Source organism: Vulpes lagopus, chromosome 7 (genome assembly GCF_018345385.1).
Source record: "Vulpes lagopus strain Blue_001 chromosome 7, ASM1834538v1, whole genome shotgun sequence".
NCBI lineage: Eukaryota > Metazoa > Chordata > Mammalia > Carnivora > Canidae > Vulpes > Vulpes lagopus.
The window spans coordinates 32,029,532-32,052,386 of NC_054830.1; the positions used below are offsets into that span (position 1 = coordinate 32,029,532).

General features: G+C 37.5%; 1 protein-coding gene across 1 annotated transcript in view; it reads right to left on the reverse strand.

Moving 5' to 3' along the window:
- Nucleotides 1-5,625: 5,625 nt before the first annotated feature.
- LOC121494881 (60S ribosomal protein L27-like) overlaps nt 5,626-22,855 on the reverse strand; it is a 34,124-nt gene continuing 16,894 nt past the window's right edge. Inside the window, exon 2 of the mRNA XM_041761926.1 lies at nt 5,626-6,003. Coding sequence (XP_041617860.1) covers nt 5,650-5,982 — 333 coding nt within the window. The 5' untranslated portion in view covers nt 5,983-6,003 and the 3' untranslated portion in view covers nt 5,626-5,649. The remainder of the gene's footprint in view (nt 6,004-22,855) is intronic.

Here is a 22,855-nt window from a genome sequence, read left to right on the forward strand (position 1 = left end):
CACCATACAAAATAATTCTGCTTTGACATACTCCTTGAAGGGAGGTCATGGTTCACTTAAAAGCAGAATATACAGAGCAACCCAAATCTGTTGACCATATTTCTACTGATACTAGAATCTGTGCCAATGCTCCAATGTGGGGAGCCCTGTTTTCCTGGCTCTCTGCTAACCTTGTTCACTTATTTTACAGAAGAGACTCTTATAAATTTTTAAGAAAATTAAAGCCAGGCTATGACCCAGAAATGCTATTAGGCCTCTCTTTCCTGAGCCCTTCCTCTAATAATGACAACGTTGCCCTTTGCTCAAATAGCAAAGCTTATGTTTGCTTCGGAGTTTTTCAAAACCAAACAACAGGTTAATACACATAAGTGTGATAAATATAAAAGACAATACGTGGATAATTAACACAAAAGTCATAATATGCTTACTTTGGGAGCAGGGACGGGAGAGAGGGGCCAGACTGAGGAAGGTCACATAAGAAGATTCTAAGATATGAAAGGTACAGCATTCTACTTCTCAAGTTAGAAAATGGGTATATGGGTGTTTATGTTATTTTTATTCTTTAAACTGTATGCATACACTTTATATACCTTTCCACATATGCAATATACATTTGAAAGTTTCAAAAATATTTTATCATGAAAAAAGCGAGAGGAAAATTGAGAACTGGAGCTATTACAGTTTGCTTATGAAAGGAAACCAAAAAATGAAGTAAGAGCTAGCAGAGAAGGTAGAGACAAGCAAAGATTTTATTCTAATGAGAGATTTGAAAGTATGTTTTCATGATGAAGGTTTTATCTAATAGATATTTTGGTGATGTCAGGAATAACAGGAGCACCAGAGAGGCAAAGACCATTTGTAAACTTATTGTCTATTGCTCCAAAGCAGAAACCCCCAACCACAGCCATGTGTTCCATTATATGTAATTTACTTGAAAATATTTTAACAGGTTTTGTAATATACAGATGTAAGAGTATAAATTTAATCTAGAATCTTAAGTCAGGTAGATTAAATCTGAAGAATACTAATCAGGTTAGTTAACACTTGAAAAACCCTAATAGAAGTCCATAACTGAAGAGTTCTACAGCAAGCATGTGAAGTGTTTCTATGTAAAGTTACACCAAAATTACATCAATCAGCCTAACAGATGTTAAAAGTAAATTTTTCATTGGTGAAGTGAATGGTATTCAAGACATGTAGTAGATTTCAAATGCTACAGAGGAGCTTTCACCCTTACAAAGGCAGGGTATAAGAATCCCGTAAGCCCAGGGGCCTGCCAATGCTACCATAAGGATACCATTCACATATTTATACATACATCGTGTACGTAAGATATCATGGCTGTTTCTGCTACCTGATACAATGAGGTCAGTTAATCCTAACCATCAGGGCACACCATATTTGTCTAGGAGTGACTTTTTTGCTGAGGATGTTGGCCAGAGAACCTAAAAAAGAAACAGCAACAGGCTTGTTTGTAAACGTTCACACATGGGGCAGAAATTGGTTTGAGCCATGCTCTCAATAATGCCATACCACCTGATAGAAAAATGTATAAGTAAGTGAAGAGATATCCACTTCCCACTCAGCTCTTATTGTCAAAGGTTACCAACATTTACTGAATGGTCTTGATAAATGTCAACGAACATGTTAGGTTCATTTGTGATACTTATGCAGCTTACTCATTGGATAAACTACACTCAGATGCAACTTTCTTTTTGGATTAAGACCTTTCTTTTACTGCCTCTTGCTTAAAATGTCCTGTCTTCTCTTGTACACCAAGCCCACTCATCTTAATACATTATAATTATATAAGTAATTAGATAATCCATACTGTAACAATTCCTGACAACTCAACTGTCTGCTCCTAAGTAGCAGAAACTTTATTGCTCAGTTTTCTTAACTGCAATAACATAATAACAAGAATCATCTCTATCTTTCACTCTTGTACTAACCATGTGCCAGGCACTGCTCTATATGTTTAATGGGTTAACCCCTATAATCTTCACAGTAGCTTTAAATGGCAGTTACCATCAACATCCACATTTTACAGAAGAGGAAACTAAGTTACAGAACAGTTAAGTAAGTTGTTTAAAGTCACTCGGCTGTCATTCAAACCAAGCCAATTGGGGACTGGAACTCAAACGCTTAACCACTATTGTGAGACTTCTAACCTGCAGAACTGTAAGATAATAAATTTGTGCTGTTTTAATTCATGAATTTTTGTCATTTTTTTGTTATATCAGCAATAGAAAACTAATACAATTTATATTCCCTCCATGCCCATTCAAACCACAGGCACAATTCTTTGCACATACATATTTGCTAAATTTATTACAATTACCAAAAAGGATTTAAGATGTAGAAAACATAAAAATATAGTTATCATAAGGAAAAATTACATAAATGTGAACTTCAAAGAGGGAAGGACACAAATCACAGAGACCAGAGAGCTCAATTCTGGACCTCATTTCATCTAGAAGTGCCTGCATGACCTGTTTCTAATTTCTTTGGGCCACAGATCCTTTGTCGAAGAATAACGGAGTTGGACCAAGTCATCTTGGACTTCTTTCAGGTATTAGAATGTCCCTCTAAATGTATTTTCTATTTATTTGGATCAAATAATAATGTGTCCAATATTTCTTTGAGGTAGTCAAAATATATCATCAAGAGCAGGGCTTATAATCAGATTCATGATGGAATGCACAAGGAAATACTCAAAGCTGACCTTAAAGGACCACTACCTAATATAAACCCAAGGTTTCCTCCCTCTACTTTAACTGATCCTGCTCAGTGGCTTGCCATTCATCACAGAAACTGATCACACAAACCACAAGGGCGTTGATCATATTTCTTGAGTCTATGCATTTGTATAACCTCATTGTCTCTATAGAGTGCGCAGAATAAGAATTTCTGACAACATCTCTTTCTCTGCTGAAAAATAATAGACGTTTGTATAATACCAATGATACTGGTCTTCTGATGGCCAGCTTAGTGGTTTATAGTTTCCAATAGAATATGCTTTTATGTATTGTCTTTCAAACAGTACTGTTACTGTAAAATATAATGGGAGAGTGTGCTGGGGAGCAGGAAGGGGACAGAGAAGGGATAAGACAGAGGAAATAGAGGTTACAGTTGAGGGGGCTGGGAGATGCTTGAAGCTATTTGGCCTTGTGTCCACAATTGACAAAACCATTTAAATTTTTGTGGGTTTTGCAGCTCCAGCTAGAATTCACTTGAGATAATGAAAAAAATCTATGAAAATTAGATTCAGAGAACTGAGCAAAACAATCATTATGTGCAGAAGACTGGAGTTCTCAGGACCAAACTCTGTTGCAAATGTTTGTGCAGACAATGTAGTTTGAGCACGGTGTACCTTCTGCACAGCCATGGAGAGTAGTCAGTGATGAGCAAAACATCCAGACAAGGAAATCCCTGCAAAGTCACATGAAATTCTTTCCTTAGCAGTGAGATTATATCTAGTTTGAATTGTAGAAAACACAGCCAAGACATTTTTCTTGCTTTGAGTATCTTAGCCTAATGAGGGGATAAGGATATGGGAGGAGAGGAAAACTTTATTAGAGACACAAACATTGCCAGGTGACCAGGCAGAAAAGAGACACAAGATATGTTAACAGAGATTTCTGGGAATGGATCCTTTGAGTATCAAATGAAGCCAAAGTATAGGGCAGGAAGAAAAAGGAAAGAATGACCAAGAAGAAGGGAGTAAACAAAAAGTGATCGAAATTTTGGAGAAAGAGAATAGAAGATACTAACGAGAAAATACAAGAGAGGAAAGGAAGTAGGAAACACAGAAGATGGAGGCTTCTTTCTGTCCTTCCAAGGGTGGAGATTAGCACATTCCAAACCTGTCTTTAGAGTCTAACCCATCATTGCCTCCAATTTCTTTTCTTTCTCAGTTTTTCCCAGGCCACAGGGGAGGGGTGGGGGTGAGGAAGAGAAGCTGACAGAAGAGACCTCCACGTTTCCCTTCACTCCCATGTTAAGAGGGATACACAACTTGATCTTCTATCCCACCAAGACAGCAAAAAAATGAGGTTTACAACAAAAGGTACTGTTATAAGATAGCACACAATGGGTCCCCTGAAAGGAAATCAGGGTGCTCTCAGAAAAGGCAAAAGAGAGTCAATGGAAAAAGGCAAAATATGTTGATAACAGAAATGATTTTTTGAGTCAGTCCTATCTTACACTGAACTCTAGCCACTCACAAGTTAGTGAGAGAGAACTGATAAGCAAGGATCCTAAAATAAATATTCAAAGGTCTGTTAAAAATGATTTTTTTAAAATTTCCCCTGGTTTCATCTCACAGATCAAGACTATTAATAAAAGCTCAACACATTTTTCTTATGCTATATGTTCCTACAATAAATTCCTAGATTAACTGAACTCTTCTTAAAATTCCCATTAAAAACATAAAAACACTGATTTTTCATCCCTTGAAATTAGCTATACTTTTAGTCTTTTTTGTAGCTTTTATATTTATGTTTTCCTGTGTTTTATACTATGCCTACTTTTTAAGAATTAGATATCCTAAATTTTTTCACGCAGAAACAGAGTGATGCTTTTTGCTTTTGGCTCATGACATTAATTTTTCAATCTGAAAAAAATTTCTTTCAACACATTTTCTGCATGATAATGTTATTTAGATATCCCAAAATCTGTCATATTATATTGTTTTACATTTAAATTATACACAAATGCACTTACAAATGACTACATGACATATATATATATATATATATATATATATATATATATACACATATATATATACTGACAGGTATATACTCAATATTTACCTTATAGATAAATTTTGCCAGACTCTATGTGAAGTAGATGATTATCAAGATGATTGTTTATAACTTCAAGATAATTGTATACTTATAAGGACTGATGTCTAGAAATGTTAAATGAAACAAAATAAGATGCACAATATACACAGTTTGACCTTATTAAATAAAAAGAAAACATAATTGTAGATGTGTACATTAGTCAGGAGCTGATTGGTTTTGCTGTGGTAACTAATTAACCCTGAAATCCTAGTAATTAAATACAACAAAGGTATGTTTTTCTCATAGTACATGAATCACACAGATGTGCAGGAAGAGAGAGCTCTAATCTCCACAATCATTGGAGACCCAGGCTGACAGAGGTTCCACCATTTTGAGTCTGCACTATTTGGAACAGGGGGTCTTCTCAATCCTTGCAAGGAAGGAAGAAAGCATAGAGAACTCATACTGCTATTTTATACATCAGCCCAGCTGACACATGTCACTTCTGCTTACAACATAAGCCTACGCTATTCGTATGGCCTATCTGAGCTACAAAGAGATTTAAAATGGGAAGAGCACATGGGTATCAGTTAGCAGTAAGTGTTTCTGACACTATCCAAAATGCAACTAAGAAATTTCAGAAGGAAAAACAATATTTAATGGGTATCTCTGAGAAGGGAAGTCATATTAGGGAAGAATGGACACAAATTCCACATTTTATATGATACACTTCCAAAATTTTTGTATTTTTTTTAATTTATTTTTAATGACTGAATGAAATCTAAAACCACAGCTTCTGGAAGGACCACTTATTCTTGCCAGTCTTGTATCTCTCCTCGAACTTGACCTTGGCCACTCGTCAGGCTTTGCGTTTAAGAGCAGGGTCTCTGAAGACATCCTTGTTGATGACAGTTTTGTCCAAAGGGATATCCACAGAGTACCTTGTGGGCATGAGGTGATTGTAGTTATAAACTTTCACAAAAGACCTGATCTTTGACCTCTTGGCGATTTTCTTCTTGCCCTTGGCAGCTGTCACTTTTCGGGGATAGCAGTCAATTCCGGCCACCAGAGCATGGCTGTAGGGACGGTCTGAGGTGCCATCATCAATGTTCTTTACGATGACTGTTTTGCGTCCAGAGTAGCGTCCGGCCAGGACCAGCACCACCTTCCCAGGTTTCATGAACTTGCCCATCTCGACACCAGCCACTCGAGCCTACAGCCAAAATGTTTGTATTTTAAGGATAAAAAGCTAGATTCACGTTGGCTATTAAATAAAATATTTTAGACACTGTTAATGAGTTATTTTATGATAATCCAGTTCAAATGAAACTGGTAAATAAGTGGTTAAAAGACAATATACAAGGAGTTTCCATCAATGGCTCAGCTTCAAGAATGGGTCTAGTTTTCAGGGATCCGCCAGGGTGCTCTATGATTTAGTGGCTGTTGTTTGATCAATGGCTGAAATGATAGAGTGGAGAGCTTGCTGATTAAGTTCATGGATAAAGCTATGTTAACTAAAACTTTGAGAGCCGTGATTAAGATCCAAACTAACCTGTCAGAAGTGAGCTATGGCCAAGTGTGAGGTATGAGTGTACTTGGGAGTGAAGAATGGATCTCTGAAAACAGCAAGGGTCAGACAAAAGTACTTTAGTGCCTCTGGATTCAGTGTAAATCACATGCCAGATGAATGTCTGGAATAAGTGGGGTTACCCCAAGAAGTGTGGCACTACTACAGCATTTTAAATGTTAAGAGAAGACAAGATTGAAAAGACAGGAACATTCAGGGCTTGCTGTATTCTAGATCATTCATTATGAAAGAATATATATCTGCTGAATATGTTGGACTATGTCAGTCCATGTACTATGGAGGCAAATAAGGCAGTCATTAATCATGGTCCTCAGGGAGTTTGGAGACTAGCTAATTTCTTTACATTCTTCTCGTTCTTGGTACCTAGCTTGATTGTTCTATTAAGGTGCTGTTTTTCAAAGTGTGGCCCAGGACCCAGCAGCAACAGACTCTCCTAGGAGCTGATAAGAAATGAAGACTCTGAAGCCCAATTTAAGGCCCACTGAATCAAAATCTGCTTTTCAAACAAGGTTTTCCCACATGGTACATATGAACATTCAAACCTGGAACAAAGGACCTAAGCTCTATCTACCTACCCTATGAAGGAGAAGAACTCCTTACTTGTTCTGTCTTCTCATCTTTGATGTTGTCTAAAATGAACAGAATAGAGAACAGAGAGGTAGAAGGGGCTGAGCAGGTACACGTAATGAAGAGATGAGCAAAGGGATGAAATGCAAAGAGATGCAAAGAGAAAGAGGTGGGCAGGGTGATTCTGTGGGTGCATTTAAGGGGGTGCAAGAAGGGAGAGAGATGGAGGGCAGCTGTAAATAAATATGGAGAGAGATGGGGAAAGCGAATCTGAGGAATAGCTGTGCACCATTCAATGACTGTCCATCAGCCATTTTTTGAGAGCCTTCAGAAAGATTTACATTTCTTTTTCACTGTCTTCAGGTATCTTTACTGGTGATTCTTCTATGTGAAACTAGGAGAGAAGGGGCCAGTGTGGACCTCAGCTTGAGATGAGTCACATATTTGTGGGCTTTCCTTGACCTTTTTTAGACTGTAGGGTGGGAAAAAAGTTAGAAAGTAACTCATAAAATACATTTTTAAAATAGCTTTCAGATTAGGAAAAACAATAAGAGAAACTTTTCTTGGCTCTTTTGCTCTTTTTGATGCTTGTTTGATTTGAGCTCACAGTTGGGTATTTTTATGACAATAAAAACAAAGAATTTAGTTTTACTTTAAGGATAGTCTTTGACACTGCATTACCTATATGTGATCCTGTTTGACTTAGACATATTACTATGCATTTAACTTTAGCACAATTTCAGAGATCCTTATAAGACTAGGCACGCTTTCTCTCTGGGGTGGTATTTAATTTACCCATGGAAAAAAGCCTTTATAACATACGTACACATACACACACATGCCCCACATATACCATTGATGAGAAGAGTGTTGAACTTCACCAAGATATGGTATAAGTACTCAATTTTTATTAAGAGTTATTATCACTAATTGCTGGCATAGATATGACTAAAGTCCTTCAGATTAAAAATAGAGGAGAGGGATAGAGTGAGGAAGGGAGGTTGCTGATCTGAGTGTTCTTTCCAATGACCTTATCAAGGTTATAATATTTCAAGTGTTTCACAGGTTATAATACAAACATAGTGAAGGCAAAAAAAAAATTATGTTAGGTTGATTGCTACTCTCGAAGCTAACTATGTAAACCTCCAAGACACAGCACTGTGTCTTGTAAGTAGACATTTAAATCCTCAGGCCATGCTTCACTGGCCCAGTGTTTTTTGGCTTGTGGTGTTAACATATGAATTCTAATTACAGTTAATACATTAATCCTAGGTACTGATCTTCAATCCCTCAGCCACCAAATCCATTGCAGAAATTGGCCAAAAGTCAAGGCCAGGGAGTTTTAAGAGAAAATAAAATGCTGAGAGGTACAAATCCTGTTCCTTTTCTGCTTAAATGGTTTCTCATGGCTCTTGGGATTAAGGTCAAAATCTTTAGGATGAATTGCACAGTCCTGTACAACCTGGCAGCTCCTTAGTTCATGCTATACCCACTTCTCCCTTAGCTTATCGCTCTTCAGCAGTACTGGCTTTCTCCCACCATGGGGGTCTTTGTTTAGATCACTGTCCCTTGCCTTTCTAACTCTCCTTCATCCTTCAAGTTGCAGTGTAAACATCAAGTCCTCGGGAGAAGAAGTCCACTTTCAACACTCAAAGCAGTTCCCTATGTTATGTGATCATGGAACTCTACCTTTCCCCTAATAACATATACCACAATTGCTGTTATACTATTATATATGCAATTGTTCTTTCTGACTGCCTCCTCCTAGGCTTTAAGCTTCTTAATCCCAGGAGTGTGTCTGTCATATACAGACTCCAGAAATATTTGTTAACTGAATGAATGAAGAGATGAGTCAGTTCCATAAGCTTTACTTTACATCTTTATCTGTACTTTATACTTTCTCTGTACATCTCTAATAGCCCCTCTTACCAATATTATAATTTCCTAAACTGTCTCCTCCATTTAATTGTATGATCTTCAGGCAGAGAGTTTTGTCTGCCTTCATGTATAGCTCAGGGCTTGGCTCAAATAAGGTATCTCAAAGATAAACTGCTTGCAGACACATAGGAGGAAAACACGGAGACAGAAGACTGATGACAAGAGGAAGGAAAAAAGGTAGGGATATGGCAAAAAAAGAAAAGGAAAACAACAAAGGGTAGAATTTCTAAGGTCTCAAAAGCTAGTCATTACCTAGATAATTTTTAGGAAGTCCTTAAAATAAGTTAGATGAAATATAAATGCAAGAGAAAATTCATGATTAAAACCTTCCTTTGGAAGAAGAAAAGCCTTTTGCAATCCTTTTGGAGTGCATGCCAAACAAATGTGGCATGCTGACAGCATATTATAAATAATACTGATTAAAAAATTGTTTTTTTAAAGACAAACAGAAGGCTAAAATTCCTGCTGGTAATATTCAAACCATTAATAATTTTGATTTCAGGTTAATACGTTTTTGGGGAAAGAATAGAGGACTTCAGAGGGGATTTTAAATAGTTAGAAACCAATGTATTACCACTGGTATTAATGATTCTTGAGAAAATTAATGATGTCACTTGCTTTGAACAATATGAGGACCAGCTGTAAGTGGTACAAAATTAAGACTAATGACTAACTGTTCACATGCAAAACTCAGACTTATTGAGGAGGACTTGCTAGGCTAGTCTCACCAGATTGTGAGACTAAATTATTAGCCCATTTTAATTGAAAGTGTGAAAGACATTGTACAAGTACCATTGCAAGATGGGCCTTAGCCAGTGGTCTTGTCCTAAGCTACAAGAACTTTACCCAAAGTGTTGTTATGATGCCACAGCTTTCAACTGTACATTGCAGATATTTTATTGCTGACATTTTGTATTTTTATAAAACATGTTCAAAATGTGTTTGGCTGTACTCAATAAATAGTCCCCTTCAGAAAGTCTCCAACCCTCTTATATTTAATATTTAATGGGGTTTTTAAAAAATTTTTACACTGTGTGAAGAATTTTTCATTAATACACTTCTGTTGACAATCTTATGCTTTTTGGAGAGAAAATGGAAGCAATTAAACCTCCTAGTAAATGCTCCTTCACATTCACAAAAAAAGATGTCGGAATATCTTTGACAGAATCTGAAGTCAAGTCCAATAAATCTCCAAAATAAAATCAAATCCTATTAATTTTACTTCTAAAATACATTTTTAATTCACTCATTTCCCATTACCTGAGCTACTACAACAATCTTCTATCTGGATTTCCAGCTTGTATCCTTAGTTTCTTCAATCCATCCTCCACATGTCAGCCCAAGGGAACTTTTACAAAACAGATCTGACCTTATCTTCCTTTATTGATTTTCCTTACACTTAGGATAAAGCAAAACTTTTATCCTTAACTAAAATGTCTTTCCATCCTCTCTAAATTCATCTTGTATTACTCTCCATCTATCTTATTTATATTTATTTTTATCTTAAAATTTAAGGTTTATTAACACCACACACACATTTACCCTGGTGTCCTCACTCATCTTGAGTCATTTACTCACAGTAAATGTGGTACTTATCTAGGTAAGGCCCAGCTCCTGTGGATTTAGAGGTCAGCTGGAGGAGTTTAGATGCTATTTTCAATGAGAGGAGGAGGCATTAGAGGGTCTTAGTTAAGGTATGATCTGATCTGATTTATATTTTTAGAGAGTTCACTCTGGCTCTGTGTGAAGAATGAAATGTAAGGAAGCCAAATGGCAGCAGGTGAGAACCACTCTAACAGACAATAAAGTTTTTAAAACCCAATGCCAAGCTCAGAACTAAAGGGAGAGTGATACTTCGTTGTTGAATGAAATTAACAATGAAGAAGCAATAAACAGTAGCACCAAAGAATGAGTCAAAACCAGGGGTGACTTATAGCCCATAGAAATTCACTCCACATCCATTTGTGACCCTTTGAGTCAGAAATCAGAACCACTGACCACTCCTGTTCTGGATGTCAGCCAGTCATGTGCTCATATTTCAGACAGAGTGCATTTTATGATTAATCTTAATCCTCCTACCTTCCATAGACATAAATCATGTAAACATTGTACTGGAGGAGGAGAAATGGTAAATGATCTCTCCAAACATCCCCTTTAAATTTCTCCTGATGAAAGCAAATTTCCAAACCCATACATTGAAGTGGAAGCTGAATGGTGGTAAACAAATACCCTACTTTTGCCCGTGAGATCTCAGAGGTGACCCCCTTGTCTGTCATCACTGAACAAAGGATATAACACAGACAAGATCTATACTCTCATTCTTGCCTCTACTTCCATCCAACTATAATCCAAAAGCCAGAAGTTGCCCAGGTTAAAATATTAGACTGCTGGTCTCTTCAACTTGAGTCCTCATACACTTTCTTTTTCTTTTCTGCACCTCATTTTTTTCTCTCTTGACAGGGATGCCTTTCTCTGATTTGCAAATCTCCTTCCAGGGGCTGTCTAAATGGCAAGCTTCTTTGATCTATAGCCCAGTCAGAGGTAGGATCTGTATTTCCAACATCCAGCATAGGCTGCCTGCTTGTTGATATTAATCTTCTGCCTTTGCCAGGTATAGACAATAGGGGTTGGAGAGTGTTAATCTGAAGATTCACCAGACACCAAGCTATAAATCTGTCTTAGGGTAGGTAGACTTGTGGCATTTTCGATTTGCTCCTCTAAGAAGACTCTAGGCTCTATTTGATCCTCCATTGCCTTTGCCCTGAAATATTGAATTACTCACAACTTTGAAATTTAGTTTCTCCAGAGCATCTCACATCCAGCAAAGCTGAGAACAAAGGCAGCACCCATTCACTTCAGAAATTGAGTCAGAAAACCCAAGGGTAGACATTGTACTGATATGATATTTTGTCGTCTTGAGATGTTTTGCTTTCCAATAGAGTAAAGCAAGGGAGATGTTTCTCATTTTATAGCCAAGTCCCTAATGAGCAATGCAGTATTGCTTTTATTACAGCTGGTTTCAGTATATATGGATGCTTTTTTTAAAAAATCAAACTTAAAGTGAAAATTCTCAATTAGAATTCAAATTAAAGAATACTACCAGAGTACTGTGTACCAGTACATTTTCACCAAAACCAGTTATTAAGTAGCAAACCTGAAAAGTTTCTTTTATACAAATTGATAGGCTGGGCAGGTACACTTACGAAATTAAAGGCAGCATATTTTGTCCATAAGCACAAATGATTAATTATCTCCTGGAAAGGTGATTTCATATTTTTGTGTTGACTTTTGTTTCCCTGAGATGAACTGGACTGTCAATGTGCGTGACTAGAGACTTAAAGATCATTTTTCCCTCTCTCTCTCTCTATCAAAGAAATCTTGGAGATTCTAAATAAGTCACATCCCCTATTTCTACTTGTTCTGGCTTAAGGAAACGCCTATCTTTTGATTCTGGTCCTATGGATAAGTTGGCAATTTAAGATACCTTCCAGTGCTACAGCTTTGTAATTAGGCAATTCTCATTGAAGAATTAAAGGAATTCTTTCCTGAATTTCTCTAGTTCCTTTTTACCCTTGGAATGATCCATATGTTGACATCACTAAAAGGGACACCCCAAAGTATATAGAAGGAAATGTTTTATTTCACATTCCAAGAAAGACATGGTTGTGGTAGGAAAGAGTACCAATATCAAAAGGGCAGCCTTCCACAGGAATGTGAAGTTCTGTAAGGGCACAAGCGACCTCTTCACAATCTGTCCTCCACTATGTGCTTTATATTGGAAGAATTCATCTAGAACTGCTCACTTTGCCCCATAACTTGCTAGAGTTTTTTAACTAATGATTTGGGTCCCCGCCCCCCCCCCCTTTTTTTTTTTGGTTTACCTATACATGAAGGAGTAGACCCTGAACACTCAATTCAATCTCAGCTGTAATATGCCTCATTTTTTGTGTGTTTCAATCTCCAGGCTAATTCTGTAAGTAATTTGTATTAAGGTAAGCCTAAGTGAGAATTTCGTGAGTTTTATTTACATGGTATATTTACATTTTAACTCAAATTTGGGGCTCTAAAAAGCATGAGAAATAGACTTTTCTATGCACATATGCACACACATAGTTTTATGACTCATTGCATTATGCCAAAATGGTCAGTCCCACCTTATTATATCAGCCCTGGAAATGAAGTCTGACTTTTTCTTTACTGATGAAAGCAGTACTCAAAAAAAGCCTTGTGACCTTAGGATTATAGTCTTATAAGAAATGAACTGTAAACCTATGCACAGAAGAGGCCAGCATCTTGTAAGCCAACAGCAAAGATTTGGGTTGCAATTTTTGCTACAGTGCACTTTGTTGAATAAAATTAGTTCAACATTCCACATCAAATACTCATGCAGATTTCAGCTCTTTTAAAAACTGGTAACCAAGAAACACAGCTTAAGAAATAAACCTCATATACAAAAATAACCTGGGAGGAAAGGAAAACAGTCACATGTTGTAAATATACTTTGATAGTACTGTAAATTGTGAAACAGATTAGTTGAGTATCCAGAAACACACAAAACTGTCCTCTAAATTGTTCTTCTAATGTACCAGCTCCCCATTGACTCATTACCAAATTATTTGCCAGTAAATGAATTTTCTTTTCTTCAAATGCTTTTGGAGCTAGAAGGAGTTGGCACTGATGAAATGCTTTCTGAAAGGAGAAAGGTTATATCCACATGACCCTGTATTGACTGGTTATAAAGCTGAAAAATTCTGGTGAACCACAAGGAAGTTTCCTCTTTGTGTAAACCAGTGGTTATGAGCCATTTCTTTTGCAATACCCTCTTGACTATTCTGAAATAGAATTCACAGATAATATAACACACCAACCTATCACTAAAATAAATAAATAAATATGCCCTAACTGAAATATAAAGGAGAAAAGTCACTTGTCATAATATATTACACACTTCAATATCTGCATGTTTGGATACTAAACTACAGTTCATGATAGAGGAGTCAGCTGATTTCATCTGTGCATAGGCACACAAAAGCCACAGGTACTCTCAATCCTTGCAACTAACAAAAATTGGACCTACATATTTCTCACACAACCCCTAAAGGGAGGTGCTTTTACATTAGCTATTACTACATCTTTATTTTTTTATAAATTTATTTTTTATTGGTGTTCAATTTGCCAACATATAGAATAACACCCAGTGCTCATCCCGTCAAGTGCCCACCTCAGTGCCCGTCACCCAGTCACCCCCACACCCCCGGCCCACCTCCCCTTCTACCACCCCTAGTTCGTTTCCCAGAGTCAGGGGTCTTTCATGTTCTGTCTCCCTTTCTGATATTTCCCACTACATCTTTAAATTGTTGGTTTGGTAGTCCCTTTTTGATGTTATTGCTTTCTGGTTTGATTAATCATTGGATGAGCCACTGGTGAGATTTTGGACCACAAACTTTTAAGGTTTTTTTCATCTCTGTTACTAAGTATAATACTCTAAAATTACAATTCTAATGAACAGAGCTCAGAAACTTGCTCAATTTTCATAGCCTGCCCCATGATCACACCTATAAAGGAAAATAGCAAAAACCTAAGGATAAGAGAATAGAATAGTCCCTATTCTCCCTTCAGTTAGATCTCTGAAACTCCAAAAGATGGCTTCCTTGTGATATCTGAGTTTGGAGAGCAGCTTGCTAGTGTTCAGAAACAGACAGTATCATTCTTGAGTTTCCACATTGAATTCCATTTATTACTATGGCCTAAAATATTTGAAATCTGTATCTCACCTATGAAGCGGGGATACAATGGTATAAATGCTCTCCCCTACTCTAAAAGGAATTAAGTTCTATTAGGTTTTACTAGGCTTAATACTACCTGAGAAAGAATAAGAAATCATTTCCTTTGGGTGATTCTTATTAAGTTACCCCAGAATAAAGATCAGTTTTCATTTCTTTTCAGGTAAATCACATAGACAAAACAAAAAAAGTCAAAACACTCAAATATATCAACCATATATTTCCTTCTTAACTGTAGACCTGTGATCAGATCCCATACTCAGTAAAGGTATCAATGTTATGTACATATATGTGTGTGTTTATCATGGTATGCCACACACATGATCCAGGTATTCAGGTTTTGAACAATTTGTTCTATTTTACTGCTCATTTACAAGAAGATACTTCCTGTCTCTTGGATAATTTGCCTCCTAAAGAGAACAGATAATTTCTGGGTTTCTATAATTGGTCCTCAAGCAGTCAATAGCTCTCCTCATAATCACAAGAAAGCTGCCACACAGTTCCAACTATCATATGGGGATGAAACAAGATATAGCAAAAAAAAAAAAAAAAAAAGTGCCTCTTAATTAAAGAGTGAAATAGAACCTTCTGGAAAAGCTCTTTCTGAGAAGTCCTCTAGACAATCTATCCTCATTCTTTATTGACCAGTTCTAGATTTCATGCTTATTCCTAAAATTATTCTGAGAGGAATTCCTGATTAGATCAAACAAATAAAGATTCACCCTTTGGCTGGAGAGAAGGTTCTCTTTCCTGAAGGAATTATCAGTGAAGACAGAGTTCTAAAGAGTAAAAGGACTTTTTTTTCTTTTTTGGTAAGCATAGGAAAGAAGGCAAACAATATAGTTTGCTTCTAGGCTGCCCATTATTCTTCTCTCGTAGATAAAGAAACTGAGCCTCAAAGAGGTTAAGAAACTTGCTCAAGTTCACACAATTAAAAGTGGCAGAGCAACTTATCTGACTCCATAGTCCAGGATTAACTATTGTTTGATATCTCCTTTTAAATTAGAAGCTATAGGGATGCCTGGGTGGCTCAGTGGTTAAGCGTCTGCCTTCAGCTCAGGGCATGATCTTGGATGGAGTCCCACATCGGGCTCCCTGCATGGAGTCTGCTTCTCCCTCTGCCTGTGTCTCTGCCTCTCTCTCTCTCTCTCTCATGAATAAATAAAGTCTAAATAAATAAATAAATAAATAAATAAATAAATAAATAAGAAGCTATAGTGAAAGAATTAATATAATCAATTTTCAACCCCCATGTCCATAATTACTCATAGTTCTAGCCTTCCTAATAGTTCAATGAGTATAAACATTATTATATCCTATCCTCAGACCTGGAAGTAGGCTGGAGTCATTACCAACATGACTAAATGTCCTTAGATGAATAAATTATAGAAAGAGCTTAAAACTAAAACAAGAGTCCCTTGACTCCCAGGCCAGGTTTCTCCCCATAGATAAACAAATTCCTTATCCAGGACACTAACCATTCTTCTATGAAGTTCATCCAAGTAACCTGCTCATGGCTCCCTGGTAAATAATAGGTTATGATATTAACCTAGATAGAAAGAAACTAATCTGATAAAGGAGAAGTGTGGTGTGGTTTTTCCATTACAATGGGACAAGTGAGAAGTTACGGATACAAATCACAGTCAAATCAGAGGGCTTTTAGATTCCAACCCCTAGTTACCCCAAGTCCTTCTTATAACCCATGCTATCTTGAAGAAGAAAGGAGTAAGGTATTCTATTCTACTTTGTCCACGGGACAAGATTTCTTATGACTCAATCTGTTGCTTAGTCAATCAAAAAAGCATCTTAGTCTGTTAGTCCCATGGAATGAGACAGAATGATGTTGTGGTGGGGGAGAAAGGGAAAACCTAGTCAGGAAAAACAAACCCTATATATCAACTGCTCTAAGTGTGGCCTGTAGTCCAATAACAAAAGTCTTAATTTCAGAGTGTTGATATAAGAGTATCCTAGCTGGCAGGTAAAGTACAACTTCTCTGTGAAAAGAGGGCCCCCCAAATCATTACTTTCTCTTCCCAAGTATCTATTTGACCCTTTCCAAAGGTCACTGTGCAAGTCTAAAATCTATGATTTGCAGATGGAGATTGGCAGAGTGAACTGAACCACAAGGTCTGTCATTAAACAAAACACAAATGCACTCACCTCTGGTCACCAGTTCAGATTCAGGGCAGCCTACTCCTATGGCTGGAAGGTGAGAGGAACACTTTGGTAACTAAAATGAGTGGGGGATATAAGTTTAATGAGCTGATGACTCTCTAGACTTTCATTTGAGGTATTTGTAAATTAGACTATTTGTACTGTTCAAAGATGGTATTTGTGTATTAGATATTTTGTGTCGTTACATTAAGTATGCAGGGACTGATCTTAGGAAGCCACCATAAATCAGATCTTTACCTTCTATCCTCTTTCTTTGTTCAAAGAGGGGGACTTATAACCCATTTACAACACCTCTGCAAAAAATCTACCATGCTGCAGCTTAGCTGTCACTTCTTCAAAGCGACCTTCTTGAACCATTAATCTAAAGTAGCCATCCAACACTTTCTTCAAAATCCTTGTCTCCAAATTATTTTCCCTTACATTTATGTTCTATTTCCCCACAACAGAGTATAAACTTTGTGAAAGCAGAGATCCAGTTAGGATGAGCTTCCTCTGCTGATTATAGAAAATCAAAACCAACAGTGGCTTAAACTAGATAAGAATGTATTTCTCTCACACATACAGGAAGTCCAGAAGTAAGCATTCCAGGGCTCGTCAGGTGGCTACAAGATCTTCAAGGTGCTCAGACTCTTTCAATCTTTCAGATTTCTGCCTTTTTGCTTTCAGCTTCAGTCACTTCTGTGTTTCAACCAGTAGAAAGCATAACTAGGTGAAAAGAGGCAATGCCATCCCTTCCTTTAAATATATACCTGCTTGTATCTCATTGGCCTATACTAAATCACATGGACATAATTTCTACAACGGAGGCTGGGAAATGTAGTCTTTATTTCTGAACAGGCCCAAAACACATTACAGAAGAAGGGGGCAAACTAATACCAGAGTGCAATTAGCAGTTGCAAACATACCTGTCTTATTTGTTGCTCTCTACCTAAGACCTAGCTAATGTTTGCCTATTAAAAAGGTCCAAAAAGCCATCTGATCACTGAAAATGAATGAATGAAAGCATTTCTTGGCTTATACAAAGACCTCCTATTGCTTGTAGGATGAAGACCCAAACTTTAAGATGACCTACAAAGACTTGTATGATCGGAATCCTATACACCATGCCAGTCTTCCATCCTTTCACTATTCCCTCTTTCTTTTAGCTCTAATGATATTGACCTTCCTCAGTTCCTGGAACACTCCAGGTCTCTCCAGGTCACTGTACATGCCATTTCCTTTGCCTAAGATGTTCCTCCTCATCTACCCTACTCTTATCTTATTCCTTTTCTACTCCAACTCCTAGAAAAGTACTCAAGGTATAGGAGATACTCAGAAACTAGTTCCTGGTTGACTTAACTAACATGTATTTCCTCAGACAGAGCTCTCTAATTCTCTAGACTGAGCTGGTATCCTCATTATATATTCCATAGCAACTTGAACTTTTCCTTTGTGACACTATGTACTCTTAAAATTATTTATTTAATGACTTATAAGTATTTATTAAGTATCTGCCATCTTCCCTGGAAGAAGACTCTGAAGGGCTAGGATTATATCAGTCTTATTCTCTGCTACATCTCCACAGCATAGAAAAGTATATAGCACATACGTACTTTGTAAATACCTGCTGACTATGGATGAATGCCTAATTTGTGTAAACTGCTATGTGCAGCTTTTGCTGAATAAACTAAAATAACTATTCTTTGTTCGCATATAACTAATGTTCTAACAAAGACAAATAAGCATAAATGCACATTCAGGAAAATACTATGCAATGATACCTGATTGGACTAAACAGACATTTAATAAGCATCTGCTTTTTGTAGATGAGTAAAAGCATTACCCTTCAAGGAGCTCACAGTGTAATATGGAGTATGAATTGCTAATCATCTTGCAGTGTTTATTTTCTACTTTTTTCCTTTAATAATAGATTATCCACCAGGAATAGATTATCTATTTCCTTTAATAGATTATCAAAGCGTCAGTGGAGCACATGGCTGCCTTGCTAGAAACTACTTTTTGCAGCCTCCCTTTAATCAGGTATGAATGTGTGACCAAAATCTGGCCAAAAGCCTGTGAATTTCAGTGACACAACTTCATACTATGATCTTCTAAAGAAGCTGTTTGCCCCTGTCTTCCCTTTTTCCCCCTCCAGGTGGCTGGGAGATAACAATAACTAGAGCCACTTCCTTGGACCTAGAGATAGAGGCTCCATGGTTAGGATGGTATAGCCAATATAGACTGTTCATTGTTTGTTCTCTGAGAGGGAAATAAAACTTCCATCTTATTTCAGCCACTATAATTTGGGGTCTCTCTCTGTTACTGCAAGTTAACGTATATCCAAAAGGGGGGGGGGGCAGACTTAATAGAGTACATTAAGTACAATAATAGAAGTGTAGAGGTAGAGCCTAGTCTTACCAAGATATTAACATCTAAGGATGAAATTCCTGAATCATCTAGATCACTCAGAATGCACCATAATAGTCAATGTTTCCCATAGACTTTTAACAATTCAATTTAATTCCTTCAGAGTATGAGGAAATCTTAATTACCTCCTAAACAAGGTGTCAGATATCACTGTACATGTTGATGAAACCCCTGAAATCATTTACCCATTCTTCCTCCGTGTTTTGCCTTTATATTTGGACAAATTTCATCCACTGCCAGTTATGTAAAGCAACTGGGGCCTCACATCTTGTGTTTGCTTAAAATCATGTAATTCAGGTGGACATATAATGGTCATCCATGGAGGTGGCCTAGAGATCTTAGTGCTTAGCTCTGTGTCTATGAAGTGGAGCATGGGATGTTTTAGAGAAGAGCTTTATAGGATTCCACACAAAAAATAAAAAATCAATCTGTTGGGCAGCCCCGGTAGCTCAGCAGTTTAGCACCGCCTTCAGCCCAGGGCCTGATCCTGGAGACCCAGGATCGAGTCCCACTTCGGGCTCCCTGCATGGAGCCTGCTTCTCCCTCTGCCTGTGTCTCTGCTTCTCTTCTCTCTGTGTCTCTCATGAATAAATAAAATAAAATAAAAATGAATCTGTTCATATCTATAATAAGACATGAGATTCAGGATATTTAGCTTATTGGATTTGTTGAGGATCCTGTCTGATTCTACCTTGTATAACTTTATATATCCCATCACTCACGAGTTGCTCTTCAGAAGTTTTGATACATCTCGATGATCATCATCATGAGTACACCTGTACTGATTAGGTCCCCATATTTATGAGACACATAACATACTGTGACACAGGCTTTGTCAAAGCAGTCGATAGAAAAATATTTCATGTTGTCTATAATACGCTACTTACAAGAAAGACCTGTAAACTCCTGATTTATTAGGCAAGTCGGCCTTATTTCAATTCATTCATATAATAATAATCTTTTTAAACCTTCATGAAGATCAAATTATAATTTATATGGCTATGGGTGAATGAGCTATTTGGAAAAGCTTAGCATGCCCCTGCCCTTGAAGGAAACAAAATGTCACCTAAATGGTATTTAATTTTTTACTTTAGTATATTCAGTTGGCTATAATGAGGGTTTACTGCGAGTAAATTCATGTCCTGTTTCAAATCTGCACTGCATTTTCTCTCAAAACAAAAAATCTCAGAATCTATACCATGTCACACTTTTCTTCTGATATCTCGTGAAGTTGTGGCACTAATAATATGACTTACCTATCTCAACAATCCAATGATCTCTCTGTGATAGATTATCTGCAAAATAGTTTCCCATAGTTCCACCTACCCCTGACACACATGCCATTCTTACCACCAGAATGGGGAGGTGGGAGTCTATTTCCCTTTCCTTGAAACTGACTGGCCTCATGACATACTCAGACCAAAAAATGCAGCAAAAGTGACATATGTGACTTTTGGGCTGGCACCTTAGAGACACAGCTGATTTTCCTTTTGCCTTCTTGGGATCCAGCTGCCATGTGAAGAAGCATTATCATTGAATGATGAGAGACCATGAAGAGATAGAAAGAGAGAGTCAATCTGTTCCCTACCTTCCATCTACCTAACCTGAGGTTTCAAGGCATGTGTATGAGACCTTCTTGGCTCCTCTACCCCCAGTTAAGAGGGCCACAGGGAACAGAGACTAGCTAAGCTTTGGCCAATGTGAAGAACTGTGAACAACTAAGTGGATGTGGTTACTTTAAGCCACTGAGTTGTGGGGTGGCTTGTTATATAGCCATGATAAATAAAACAGATGAGGGAACTGAAGCATAAAAGGCCACCACAATTAGTCAAGCAGCAAAGCTGGGATCTGAACCCAGGCAACCCGGCGTCAGAAGCCACACCTTTAATCACTATTCTGTGGCTGTAAACAAAAAGCAAAGCAGAATGAGAAGGTAGATCAAAACCACAGTCTAAGAGGCAGGTATGAATAAACAAAGAGGAAAAGATAATAAACAAAACAAAACAAAACAAAAGATCATGCCAGGGATATGAGATAATAGAATCAAGAAAAGTATATAGGAAACAGCATGGTTTTCGACGTGTATTTTTGCCCTTTAACCCCTGTGTGGGGCAGGAAATGTTTTACTTAATCTTTAAGCATGTATGCTATCCCTTAGGAATCCCATAAACCAGGCAGCGTGAACTCTGAGTTCAGTATCTCCAATCTCAAACCCCTTCATCTTAGCTGTGTGCTCTTGTCACACCATTTAAACCTCTGAGTCTTCCTCTATCCATCTGTAAAGAGCCATAATAATTTTGTCTAACTCAAAACTTGTTATAAGGATTAAGTCGAATAATAAATATACTTTTGTTAAATCTCATCAAATTCAGAGTTATTATTTGATGAGGACCTACTTCACACTCTGGCCAGAGACATTCTACTGTACATCTTTGGCAGTGTACCTTATTCAGTTTGGTCTCAAATTTTCCACATTCTATTTCCAAATCCATGTGCAGTGGCAGCCACCAGATGTCTGTCCTCCCACATGGCTGTAGGGTAACATCTCGTCATGCACACACTGCTAAACTGCCATACCTGTTTGGCCTACAGGTTCAGAAAGCTCTATTTTAAGTCCCCAACGGACTCCTGAATCTGAAATCCCCCTAACCAATCCAGGAATCTCATTTCGCATCTCTTGCCATGTTAAACAGTAAATAAATTACCCTCTGATCAAGGCAAAAGCTCTTTCAAAAGGGCCGTCTCTTTCCTTTCTTCTTTTATCATCAATCTTTGTTGCTAGTCAGGTCATTTTTTTATAATGACATCTAAGCTCTCTGCTCCCATGGGCTTCTGATACAGTCTGCTCTCTCTTAGCCTGTAATGCTCCTGTCCTCCCTTTCTTTTCCCATTATCTCAAATTCCCCAACCACTAGAGTGATACCAACAAGCTGACAACTCACTTGGCTGCCAGACCTCTTCTAAGGACTATTAATTTGGCTGGTTCAAAAACAACATGCCTTACCACCAGATGCAATTCTTTTCCCTTGCTTTTCATTTTCCAAGCAAGGTGCCTGCAACTTGGAGTGGGTGTGATTGATTGTTTTTTACTTTCATTTACTCTAGCATGCATGAAGAAAGCATGAGGATCCCAGTTCCCTCGACTGATGTACCAATCTACTCCAGGAGCCTTCATTTTTGTTCCTAATCACATTTAGGAAGATTTGCCCATGATGTACAATATTAGTAATCATCACATTCTGCTCGGGGTGATCTTCTTTCCCTGAGTTTCCTCAGACTCAAGTTGGAGCTTCATCCTCTGAGCTGGGTTGTCTTGAAAACCATTCCTCACTTTTTGATTTCACCAGGCATTTTTTATCTTTTCCTTCTTCTTGGGATATTATGAGAAACTTAACTTTTAGAAGAAACATTCTAAGAGAATCTAGCCCAATCAAGTAACAATGCTTCACATTTCCAAGAGGAAGAAATCATTCCTATAGCACAAAACATCAGTCACTTCCAGCAACAATACTGGTAGCACTTCCAGAGGGTTTCCATAGAGATAGAAAGGACATGTTACTCAGGAAAGGAAGGGAATTAAATCCAGTGACATTTGCTCACTCTATGAA